General features: G+C 38.6%; 1 protein-coding gene across 2 annotated transcripts in view; it reads left to right on the top strand.

Moving 5' to 3' along the window:
• Positions 1-13,034, top strand: part of LOC139476690 (syndecan-like) — a 70,744-nt gene extending 57,710 nt beyond the window's left edge. For both annotated transcript variants that reach the window (XM_071259431.1, XM_071259430.1), the window contains 6 exons: positions 2,804-3,025; positions 3,997-4,203; positions 4,920-5,023; positions 5,133-5,199; positions 6,181-6,273; positions 7,184-13,034. In XM_071259431.1, coding sequence (XP_071115532.1) covers positions 2,804-3,025; positions 3,997-4,203; positions 4,920-5,023; positions 5,133-5,199; positions 6,181-6,273; positions 7,184-7,350 — 860 coding nt within the window. In that variant the 3' untranslated portion in view covers positions 7,351-13,034. The remainder of the gene's footprint in view (positions 1-2,803; positions 3,026-3,996; positions 4,204-4,919; positions 5,024-5,132; positions 5,200-6,180; positions 6,274-7,183) is intronic.
• Positions 13,035-13,435: the final 401 nt, after the last annotated feature.

Here is a 13,435-nt window from a genome sequence, read left to right as displayed (position 1 = left end):
CAGACCATCCCAGGTTCTCCTGGCTTATCACATGCTCATCTGACCTACTGACTCCTTACCATGTAACAATGAATCAAACAAAGCACTATGTACTGATGGACCTGCTGCAAAGTAAAATTTTGATTTATTTTATTTTAAATAATTTAAAAGGTACCTCACGCATTATATACATGTACATAGTTCTTTTATGCTGACATATCTTTTTTCAAATTCATGAACACATTTTTCAGTTTTTTATGCCCCGAGTATTGTAAAGCATCAGTGAATTGTACCGACTCTTCATGGTAGTATTGGGGTGGGCATGTCTTGTAGGCAAAGTGGAAAACATCTGAGACCTGCATCACATTTGGCTTACCTCCCACATTAGGCTGACACACCATGATATACCGGGTAACTGGAATACTGTTCAAAGCGGCATTAAACCCAACTTACTCACTCACTCATGCTTGTATCTTGGGCAAATACGATTGTATATTTAGCGTCCATGGTAGTATGACTTGTTGTCATGGCGGTGCACTTCTGTTGCATGTTGTATGTTACCATGCTTGCTCACTGTGTTATGAACGATAGGTAGAAGTATTTACTTTTAGAAACATTTATGAATTTTGATGATTTGGAGTTTAAAGTCAGTGGTGAATGAATGGATTGTTGGTGCAGATGTCATTTAAATATGGGACAGTACGCTATGTTTGTTTGTTGTTTAACGCTGCACTCAGCAATATTAGATATATAACAGCGGTAATACAGTATCTGGTTAGCTGTAGCCCTTATTGATATGTAATTGCAGGAATGTGTGAATGACCTGCCTTGGCATTTGAGGAACCATTTCTGACATACCTACGCTGTTTATTTTTATAATTCACTTTGTAATTTCAGATGTGTTCCTTACAATCAAATTGTTTGTCACAATAACAAAATAAATGATAAGCAAATAAGTGATGAATAGATTGGTAAACTGTATGAGACCTTTTAGAGCATGGTGTGAGTATTGAGGTGGATGAGCATCGGAGTTAATACAGGGTAGGTGGCCTGGGCTGTAGGAGTGTGGGAATGTCGTTGCAATAAATGTCACAGTAGGATGTGGGATGGGGTCACTTCCTGACCCCGTTGTTACTCAATCCTGCATACACATACATCACCGGGAATCACATTGGGAAGGGAATGCATGGTCAGCCGGTTATAACCCAGCATGCCCAACATTGATAAAACAACAGCAAGCAGAAGACCGAAGAACGATAGAGGGCTTAATTATAGTCAGTCAGCGGTGCTAGCCCTGATCGCATTCACTAATTGATGAGTTCAAATCATAATCATGTGAAAATTGCTGAACTTTTATCATTTAGATTTATTCATAAAAGAACACCCCCCATCATATATGATTTACAGAGAACTTGGCAGAAAATCCCTTTATATCCAAATATATGGACGTGTAATGTGTCAGGAAAAGCAACTAAAATCTCATATATTTTTTACAAACTGTTATTAGATGATAAGCGTGCTAGATATAATACAAATACATGGTTATTGGCAGTTAAATCTATCTTTGTTAAGACTGGATTGGAGTATATGTAGCATTCACATTGTTTTAATTCTGTCCATTCACTGAAATGTATTGTGTCAAAGAGATTGCAAGATCAGTAATTACAAACGTGTTTATCTGAAATGTTTGAATCATCAAAAGCAACATGTAGAATATTTAAATCTGCACAGTAGGCGTAGACCTGTCAGGCCTCCCTAGAAATCATGTATGACTAGATGTCACCGGATTCAGGTGCACAGCGGTCATCATCCGTGTCAACCAAACCACAAGAATGACTTCAGCAGTGTATGTGCCCGAAAAGTCGTATCAAAGTACCAGCAATCAGCAATCAGTCATCAGCATCAATGATTTAGTTATTAAAAAAAAATATCCCTTGTCTCCATGTTTGATTACAGCAGTAATCAATATTAACTGTCAGAATCATGGTTAGATCTGAGTAGTAGTCCTATTGAGGTGGGAGAAGCGCCAGCAGAACATAATGTTCTCAACAGTCCCATACAAAATGTAGATGCAGGGTCATCTCCCTCTGTTGGGTGCTACCTATGTTTGAATTATTGATGACTGAGTCGTCTTCCATGTTGATGAGGATGGTTGGACTGCCTAGTGGCTTGGCCTGACTTACCAAGGACACAGGTTGATTCCCAAATTGAAAATGTCAATGCCAGAGAATAACCAGTGTCAATTATCCCCCCAGAATAGATTCCATTGGGAGTAAAAGGAGAAATAGCGATGAAAGTTTATGAATGAATCCTTGACAATCAGTGATGACATCTGGTGTTGGTGACACCTGGTGTTGTGATATGGTTATATTACAACAGATGCATAAACCCATAGCCACTCACTCACCCCTTGTGTATTGGGTACATTGTACCCTATATGCGGTATTTGACATAAAGAAAAATGCCAGGCTACCATCAAGACCCACTGACTTTAGAAGCCACGGGCCCTGACTAAACTGTTTACGCCTTCATTTAAAAAAACCCAACAAAACCTGCAGCTTATTGTGACAATTAAATCAACTTAGAAATTTACTGAAGGCCATAAAGACCCATACACTGGGTACTACAAGTCCCATTTCTGGTGTTTCTGCTGAAAATTGCTGAAATAATGAACAAAGTGGCATAAATCCACTCACTGATGGTTTTAAGAATTTGAACCTCCATCATGCTACAGGAGCATATGTTATTCAGAATCCTTGCTCAAACAACTGCCCAAGGAGTCCTTGTTAACCAGCAATCACTACACAATACACTCTTGTTTCAGACTCTACCACACCTAAGCCCCTGACACCTTGCGAGAACCTCCGAGAAGCCAGCAAGCACCTGCTAGGAAACTATGTTCCCCGTTGTACGCCCAGTGGCCAGTATGCACCGATGCAGTGCCGTGGACACCCAGGCACAGGAAAATGTTGGTGCTCCGACAGTAATGGTGCAGAAATACCCGGAACTGCACTTGACCCACCACGACATCCAGATTGTGAAAGTGGTATGTATAATCATGGCCTTTCAGTAAAAGAGTTAGCTTGAGTTCAGTATTTCCTGAACATATCTTTTGACATTTTGAACATAGTGTTTTGTTTTTGAAAAGCTTGAAGACCCTGTAAAATAGGCTTGATATTTTTAATATGCTACATATGATCATCATTCAGATGTGCAAGAACAGTTAAGCCAAGTTGCAGCGATTAAGGGCCGTTCATTTTCTAGGACATTTGCTGATCATCAAAATTTCATTCAAATTTGGTTATGAATTGGAGAATGTGGTATCAAAAGTGTCCTAATGCTGTGTGTCTCTGGCACTATCACTGAGATTAGAAGTGTGAATAGCAAACCCGCTTTAGCTTAAAAAGGGGAGGCTACTGTTTTAATTTATTCTGATGATATTTAGACTTGTGAAGTAGCTTTGTAGTAACATTTCTTTGTTTGAGACCCATGTTCATTTCCTAGGGCTACTGTATGGTCTTGTGACATATGTATTAGTTTGGTACAGATAAAGTAGCCTCAGCAGCAATTAGGAAATGCAACATCAGTGCTTTGTTATAGCTCCGACCTAAAAGGGCTGGGGTATGTAGTTATACCAAGGAATTCCGTCATCTATTCTTCGGAGGACATTTTCTTGTGCGTCCTACAACTTTGACAGTACTGAATAGATTCTTTTCAAACTTGGTGAATGTTCTATACCAATGGGAGATATGTAGTGTGAAGTTTGATCTCAATATTTGGATTAAAGAAAATGAATTATTTGTGCAGCCTATAACTTGATGACAACTACATGTATTCTCTGGTGGATTTTCTGAAAAAAATATTGTTTTTTTTCTTGTTTGAACTTGAATATCTTGGAGTCGAGGTTGGGGATATTTGTGGACCCTGCTCACCTTTTCCCTTGTTATATATTATCAGTGATTATTGATATCAACGTATTTGTTAATTCTTATTATGTTCCTTTTTCCTTACTCCCAGGCTCAAACTTACACCCATGTGTGTTCAAGCTTGTGCAGCATATCCGTTCTCCAATGTATGGCACTTTCCGTCCACGGTGTAAGATGAATGGAGAATTTGAGGAACTTCAGTGCCACGGATCAGTATGCTTCTGTGTTGATGCCAGCGGTGAAAAAATATTTGGAACTGAAGTACCTATCCATGATGGTAAAACGGAAAAATGCATTCGTAAGTTTTGTAACATTGAAGGTTTTACATTTAGCCCTCATGCAATGGTCTTCTGAGGCTGTGGGATCCTGGGTTTTACAATGATGAACCCTTTGAAATGATGCATTTTACTTACCAGGTACAACAACGTATCTGGTGTTTTGCCATTTTAGTCAATCATTCAGTGTCAGCTTGAGCATTCAGTTGTTCATTACATTACTAATAAGGCTACTGTGACAGGGTTAAGACACAGCACTAGGACATGTGAACAACTGTGCAGGACCTGATGTTTACACAAAAATCTGATTTTGTTACATAAATAAGGGAAGGGAATCTGATGGTAAAAATGGTCATCGAGTAGAATTGTGGCTAATATGTACAATGACTTGATCTGTGCCTGTGGGTTTCACCAAAGTGGTAAACACCCAAGACCTGCATCACTTCAGGTCTTGCTCAAGCTGACAAGCTGTGATATATCTTGAAAACTGTACAAAGCAGCTAAGTCCTAACTCTTTCTAGATTCCAACAGGATAAGCATTTGTTTAGCTCTTACTCATTGTTATTGCTGCTATAAAGTTGAGGACATGCTATACCAACTACTAGTAAACATGTTTCCTCTTTGAGTCGAGGTCTGGGTTAATTTCTCTCATGTGTACAATTTGCTGTGCCCTTATTTGGTGTTAGTGCAATAAGGCTACGAGGGACATCCAACTAACTCACTGCATTTATTTCTATAGCAGTCACTACCCAGGAACCAACGTTCCCAACTTTGATCGAGCCAGATGGCGGTATTGTGGTGGAGGGAGGTAAACCACGCAAGCCCAAACCACAGGAGCCAGGGGTAAGGAGTTTTGCCATCCGGTAGAATACTGCATCTCTCTTAGTAGTAGGCCATTTGCCATATTATGGTTTTTGGAGAACATGTTCATGAATCATATTTATTGTTTCAGTACACTGTTGCCCCAGAAACACCTGCAACTGATACAGAACTGGATCACAAGGACAATAATGAAATACGTAAGTAACCTAAAATTATGTATTACAAAATGACATTCTCAAGAATATATAACAAATTAATTTTTCCTGAAGAATGGAAAAATTATATTGCATATTAATAGCTATATTATGAATACAAGTTGTTCTAGGAGTACATGGAATTCAGTTGCATTGACAATGGACACATGCTGTCGATGTTCACAATTTGTTGTGCAGCATTGCCTGTGATCTGTTGGTTGTGGGTTCCATTCCCTCATTTGCTCTACTGTGTATTGGTCTGTCAGCATCATGCTCGAGGGTTTCCGGCAAGTGGTTAATGTCAAATATTGTTCCAGGTTTCCCACCATGTGTAGCTGCTACCGTGATATGACTGAAATACTGGTCCCAGCGGTATGCAACCAAGCTGACCAGGCTCCATGTTTTGTTGCTTTCATTACTGTAACCATGGTTCAAATCCAAGAATTGTCTCAATGAAGATCACTAATAGTGGAAATAAAACATGTTTCGAGTTGATTGTGTCAAGAAAGCTACTGTAACGATCTCAACCAAAGCTATTCTCAAAGGCTACAAAATGTTTTAGTTTGTTGTGTATGTTTCGCAATACCTGGGTATTGAGAAACCCAGTGTATGCTTGTTTCAGCGGGGTACCCTCCTGTATACATCACTGTATCTTGGTGTGACCCTGTGGTATCCACAGCCCTTTCTGCCCCACTTCTGTTAACAATCACATCTATTTGTGAAGCATTGGACAGTCTTTCAATGTATGTAATACTTGACTACCTACAGCAATCTACTCAACTGCCAGGTTCACATTTGGAATTCCTTGTCTGTCGACCTGACATAATGTGAACCCATCAGAGACATGATTTAGTGGAACCAGACCTGTAATCTTAGGTTTTAGTAAAACAAAGACAAATACAAAAACAAACGACATTTGTTAAAACCTTCGTGCTTCAGAACAGATTTTTTCTATCAATCTTATTTTGATGTCCTTTATTTCAGCGGAAGATGATAAGAATAATGAAACAGGCGATGATCCAGAAAAGGCTTCTGTGGCCTCTGCTCACATCATGACTCAGCCAGGACTTCTTGCAGGTCAGTGTTGCATACTGGGTGTTTGAGGCTGAGGGAAAGACATGTACTTGCTCCCAATCAATTGAAACCTCGGTATTTGGTGACAGAATAGGCCCCTGCACCCCATGTATGTGATAAGTGGCGATTAAAATGAGAATTTGAGGTGACACGTGTCAGTCCATCTGTCATGTGCTCTGTTCATGTCATCAACCTTTTGTATGCTTTGAACCGCCACGGTGGTCGACTGGTAGAGCATCCGCCCAGAGTGTGTAAGGTCGGGTGTTCGATAACAATGGTGTCATACCAAAAGATGTATGCATTGCCTGGCGCTCAGCATTAATGGGCTAAAACAAGGACTTGTTGGCACTGAGTCAGTATTCTGTGTCTGAGTGGGGTATTCATGTTATACTATGGCATAGTATCTCAGCGGGCTAGCACTATGAAATCGACATTTGTCTGGGCTAGTGGAAGCAGCCAGACACGCACGCATGCACATGCATGCAGGTCGCTATATAAGTGCAATAATCCTGAATGTGATGTTCAACCCCATTTCACCTCACCTTGTATGCCTGGCCCAGACTCAACTACAACCTCTTGTTTGTTTGCTGTTTAACGCTACGCTAAGCAATATTCCAAATTGCCTGCAGGCATAGTGTTTTTTTTCACAAAAAGGGGGCTACTGAGACGTCCAAGCTGTCATTTCTTACATTAAGTACAATTGTGCCATGTTAGTTGTATTACTATTGGGGTAGTCCAGTTGTTAACATGTTTAGGCATCAAGCAAAGACCTAGCTTAGATTCCCCATACTAGTGTGCCCTACTGTGCTATGATAGGATGGTAGGCATTAATCCATACTGACATGCATGTAACATTTTGATTGGATCACATACAACTTTTAAAATGTCACATTTTGTTATTTTTGTTTTTCAGCCATCATTGGCGGAGCTGTTGTTGGTTTACTGTGTGCAATACTACTCGTCATGTTCATAGTGTATAGGATGAGGAAGAAGGATGAAGGAAGTTATGCATTGGACGAACCAAGGAAAAAGTCAACATATTCCCCAATCAACCAATCAGAAAAGGAGTACTATGCATGAGTTAAAAAAGGATGTCACCTGTTGAAACTTTAACTTTTATATCTGAAAAGCAGAAAGTCTGGCCTAGGAAGGGACCTATACTGTTGCCAATTGAAAATTTGTGGCCGATATATTTTTCCATTGCAAGCAGCATTACAGTTGTACGTGTGTACATTTAACGATGCTGTGGGTGCTTGCGTTACAGGTGGTTATATGCACTTATGTTGAACGTAGGTCTTCCTTGAAGTGTTGCGTTGAACATGGATGCAGTGGCTGCGAAGCCTGGTTGTACATACATATGTTGATGGTAGGCGTTTACGTGAACTCTTACTGAGCGTCATGTATAGATGTTGCCCAGAAGCCATAGATCAACATCACAAGGACAGCGGTTTGACGAAATACCTCAGAAACCAGGTGAAAATTGTGACTAGTTTTAGAAGAACCTGCCTTTTCCTATCTGGAGGTGTCAGCGCCCATGTTGTGGTTTTCAGTAAAACTCGGACTAGTGTTGGGGTCTTTGGATGATGGAAAAAACACAGGTCTGTCAGACAATTGCTCTCATATGGTTCAGAGATTGGGTTTTTTTTGAGTGAAATTATTTTTTTATTACAGTACATTTTGATCATCTCCAGGTGGGAAAAGAGATAATTCTCAATAAAGCAAATAATGGTGCTGAATATTGATTTCTGTGCTGTTGCATTTTAGATATTTGTATGAGTTGAGGAATAATTGATACAGTATATATAGTGTTTGTACTAGTTTCAAGAAGTCATAATTTTCACTTGGTCTCGATTTGGTAGAGTGATGTTCTTGGGTCTTTGTTACCATGGTGACACTTCTTCTGAAAATGGTCATGTGGCTTGACAACTTGTCTGATGTGAACATTCCACTCTGCCAGCTTGGACTGGTTCGGGTCAGGGAGGTCATTGCCATAGCAACGATGTCACATGACCCGCACAGATTGTTCTTCATATCTTAAGCTATTTTAGAGCAGCATTTTATTTACCAATTATTGTATGACATGGCGGTGTTTCCCCAGTATTTATGATGTAATAAATCTTGATACCCCAAAGTGCAACAGTTGTAGGCTCCATGGAAATAACTATTGTCTTATTTGCTCAATTTTAACCAAATAATTGAAATGTAACACAAATCATTATCAGGAGAAATATCTGCAGAACTTGCTTCTGTCAACTCATCATGCTACTATGAAAATAACTGGAACACAAGAAAAGGTTGTTATTATACACTGTCAGAAATTCCGATGGGCTTTTGGATGAATCGGAATATTATGAACATGGTTAATCTTTATGGCTTTTGAATAATCATGTTCATAATAATTGTCCAGCGCTATCCTTAAAGGGGGACTAGGCTCAGGCTAATAGTCGGTCCCAGTGTGATTAAGGTCATTCAAGCACCACTTATGTTGTCCTAGATTTAATGATATATATCAATCCAACAGTAAATGTGTAGCCTAAGTGCACAGTGTTACAGTTTCTCCTAAGTTCCATTACATAACCTAAACTTAAAATTTAGAGAAAGACTTTGGAGCGTAGTTCCCCTTTAATTATGTATACGGGTTTGAATTAGAAACAAATGCAGTATAAGTCAAAATCTGTTTGTCTTATAAGCACAACGCATGGGTCAGTTATCACTTAATCAAATCTATGTATGTATTAAGTCATTACTGCCTTGTGTACAATGCAAGAAAACGGGCAAATTGCAAGGACAATATGAGCCATGAAAACATCGAGAAGAACCCCACCGAAATGAAGGTCACAATGGGTTAATCGTGAGGTTGTCATCCTAGTACCTTTTGCGTTAAACTTATCAGGATTACCTGTGGTCATTGCATGATCCAAAAGGTGTGGTGTCATGGACTTCCACTGAATTCTGTCAAATGGATCTAAGGAATGTCTTGCGTCTCCTTTTGCAGATATTAGGATATTAATCTAATAATTAATCTATTGTGGCCTAACATGTACGTTAAATCGGCACATTGTCCTTATTTTGAGTTTAACTCTACATTGTATATAATATACTTGCCCACCTTGGTAAATAATTTGTGTTTTGTTCTGGCTTCAAAGCTGAAGTCTCTTTTGTTCATCTCTACCTATCTCTAGATACAGAATATATTGATAATTATGTCACTGTACAAAGTAACCCAAGCTGTCCTGTAGTGCTAATTCAATTTTACAAGAGATTTTTTTCGGTCAGGTCCATTTTATTTTTGCAATTCATTTATTAAGATATTCTAGACTGCTTGTACAATAATGCGTAGACCTTTCTCCGAATAGTTCATTGAGATTAAATGTCATGACTGTTCATAGGGCTGCTTAATAGGACTATGAATTGACTTTTTGAAGTACGTATTCATTCATTGCACTAGAAGTGATGTTGAGATCTTGGGGATATTTGACAAGTTTTTCTTATCTATGAATGTGTTTTGTCATTTGACATGAATAACATGCAATCAAATTTTGACCAGGTTCGAAAATATCTTCTGTATATTGCAGGGGTCATTTCAAGAGTTCATAGTATTTTGCTTGTAGACACATGTAATGACTTCCTTTTCATCTAACAGTGAGGCCAACTTTTGACATGACCCCTTGTACTTTCCTCTCTTTCATGTGTGTGGTGCTTCTGATAGGTTGAAGTAATCTGTACACGTCTGTGTTGGATAAAGGTAGGGAACCATCAAGGAAATAGTGGGATTGTGACCCAATGAGTCTCATCACAGCATGTAAGTGGTAAGAAATCAGTGAAGAATTCTGGTGAGGTATTGTTTACTAGGAGCCAGGCATTGCGGCATTTATCACGCTGTGCCCATCCTGATCTGATGGGTCATATGGGGTGCCTTAGCACAAACTGTACAACAAAGTACAACTTTGTACATTGTATAATTATCTCATGGAATAGAAGAGCTATTATTGTTATTGCTGGCTTGCTGTGCTAAACTATTTGCCCTAGATAGGATTCAGATCAAAGGTGCTCTGTGTCACAGAGAATTTTAGAGGTACTTCTTCCATCAGGAAGCCATTGTGGTCAAATCAACATTTAGAACCATTGCCCCCATATTTCATATTAGCTGATCAGTTGTCTTGGTTAAACAGGAAATTTATCAAATGGTATTTTCATGGTTAGAATTTAGATGCCAAAATGTTTCCCAGATAGCAGCAGTGTAAAGGTGTTGTCCAGAGGCCTACTTCTGTAGTTTCAGAGCTTCTTATGATGTGGATGTATTAGGATGGATGTGTGTGAGAATGTTGTGGTGCAACTTCAGCTTTAATGTATGTAGTATACGTAGTCCACACATTTTGCTGACTCAACACATTTCTTATGTTCTTTCAAATGTGTGTATAATTTCGTGTTCTGCCTTTTTCGACTCAGTTTGAGTGGAGTAAAACTGTAGCAGGAGGTTCTTCTCTTTGCATATTGGCATGGTGTGATACTAGAAACAGATTTAACCATGTCTTATGCAAATAACTGCAAACAGTTAATGGTGGTGGACAATGTTCACCAAGCTACTCAAGTGCTGTTATTAGGATGAAGTTTTCAGTGTGTGTCCATCAGGAAGAACCCCAGTTCAACCATGGTGTATATTGTGTTCAGTACAGCACTATGTGTGGTCTTTAGTGATGTCTTCAAGTCTCATTCATGCTGTAGACCTCCAGGGCAGACATACACTTTGAGGGAATTCTGTCATGGATATCTTACTCTATTTTGTCCAGTTTCACCTGTCCTGAAGAAAAATGGTCGTTTTTCCATGAGAAAAATCTGATGTTTGTAACTGTACGATGTTTTCCCGAATCACAAAATACTTGCTAATCAAAGGTTGCAGGTGTTTCTTAATTGTCTCGTTACCGGACTGCAAACATTTGTATATTGATTGTTTTTTGTCCTGTCTACTGCAATAACTGTTTCATCTATACATGTAACACATTTGCTTCTTACGACCTGCGTAGTTGGTGCTCAAGCTTGAGAAACTGAGAATACCACCAGGGTCCCTTAAACAAACACCTGGTGTCACAACGACTTTGATTCATAGTGAAATATTTAAACGTTATCGGTGTGTTTAACGCTACTTGTAACTAGAAATACAACATTTTCTAGTTTCTCAAGCTGAGACATATTTGCTAATTAAGAGAAATTTGCATGGCAATGGAAATGAGAGAATGAATTTTTTTCTCTGCTGTTACTTGTATCATATCCTAATAGGTTCAGGTAGTTCCGTGTGAATGCACGTGTAGTTGATTTTGTAGGTCAATGTAAATATTGCCATAGCTTCGAATTTATTTTGGATTGGCAAATACTGATCACTTCATATAGGTCTCCAAACTTCTGCCTTTTTTGCTATAAATTATGCCTACGCTGACCCAGTACCCTTGACAGAATATTCATCAACTATATATATTTAAAGTAGTGAGGCAACAAATGTACAATTCTGATGTGTGCAGGCTGACACCTAGCCAGTCCCTCAAAGCAACAATGTAACAATAATTTTGTTCTCCCCCTATTACAGTGATAAATTGAAGAAGAGGGCATCAGAAAAAAAAGAAAATATGGATCTCGTTAACATCTTGGGATGAACTATGATATGTACGAAGTTGTCATTGACGAGCCATCTTGAAATACAGGCAGCATCATTAGATAGGCATATACTTATTTTAAAGACAAGAAGGAATCTTGAATTGACCAATGGGCAATTGCATGTATTCATATTTTTGCAGGAGTTTTAACCGTGGATTTAGTTAATGAAGACATTTTTAAGAACTTGATACTGACGTTTGGTGACATGCAGTTGGCCATTGGTCGGTGTGATTCCTTGCAGCACCGGGTATGCAGGTTGTATATTTTCTGACGGTGAGGCCAATATTCATCAGAAAAATGTTGAGAAGTATGCTTCCAGTTGTTTTAATTCATTAAATTCGGAACTATTTTGTTAATTTTTGACGCTATGAAATAGCAGAGCTTTTACAACAGTTATTTGGAATTCTTGATTTGGGTTCTTGAGTCATTGTATAATATTTGAATGTGAAGCTAATATGATTTTCATGCATTTACTGCAAGCTCTTCTATGTGAAAGTTGAAATCATCAATACTTGTAAATAGGTCTGTATACATATATACACTTGGGAATTTAACGTGTATTTCACACACTGACTTAGCACATTATCAGAGGACAAAAACAGACATTAACAATTACAGCTCAAAAATGATAGGTCAGATTCAGTGGGCTAAAAATGTGGCATCTGACTGAAGGTTAACTCTGGTCTTGTCCTCTTTAGAACATATTTTATTTGTACAAGATTTGATCGTATTATGTGTACTGTTGTACGGTTGACACTAACACAATGTCAGTCAAAATATAGATATTTAACAATCAAAACAGCATCATCAAGCTTTAGTTTATTCTTAGTGGTCACATACAAATTCTTCATTATATAAGTACAATGGATAAAATGTGATGAATATCTTCCTTTTTGTTTCAGAAATGTATCTGTTATTGTCATGTTATTTTTGACCTGATAGGATGTTCTGTACCAATCAGATCTCATGTTAAAGTGTAGCAGCCAATCAGATCTTTCGTTTGGTTGTGACCAATTGTTATCCTCTCAGACTGCTATAGTATGTAACATAATTGGTTTTCATCTAAACTTTGAAACTCAAAACATGTAATTTGAAATAAACAGTTTTTTCCAAGAGTTTTGTCTTTGATTATCATCAATTGTTGTTCAAGTGGGTGTTTATTTCTTGATGCATGTAGAAGTATTGCAGGAATGTGTTGAGGATGGAACCTGATCATGAGCATGATGAGTGCACACTACTCAATTGACCCAACTGCCCATTTTACTACCATAATGAATGGGCACAGTGATTGAAAACTTGCAGCCATCTCTGGTATGCCAAACTGTCTCGTAGTTGTGCGACCGCCTCCTTTGTCTAGTGGTAGAGCATCCGCCCGAAGATGGGTCGAGTAGGCCATTAAATATGTGTGTGCACATCACTTTCAGAACTTCTCCATTCACCCGACATACCATAACCCGACTGCAGATCATTTGGACCATGATGTAATTGAAGTACAGTAAACTACGGTTATAACCAA

The sequence above is a fragment of the Haliotis cracherodii genome, unplaced genomic scaffold (genome assembly GCF_022045235.1).
Source record: "Haliotis cracherodii isolate W230 unplaced genomic scaffold, xgHalCrac1.p SCAF_1, whole genome shotgun sequence".
NCBI lineage: Eukaryota > Metazoa > Mollusca > Gastropoda > Lepetellida > Haliotidae > Haliotis > Haliotis cracherodii.
This window is presented reverse-complemented; position numbering and strand designations above follow the sequence as displayed.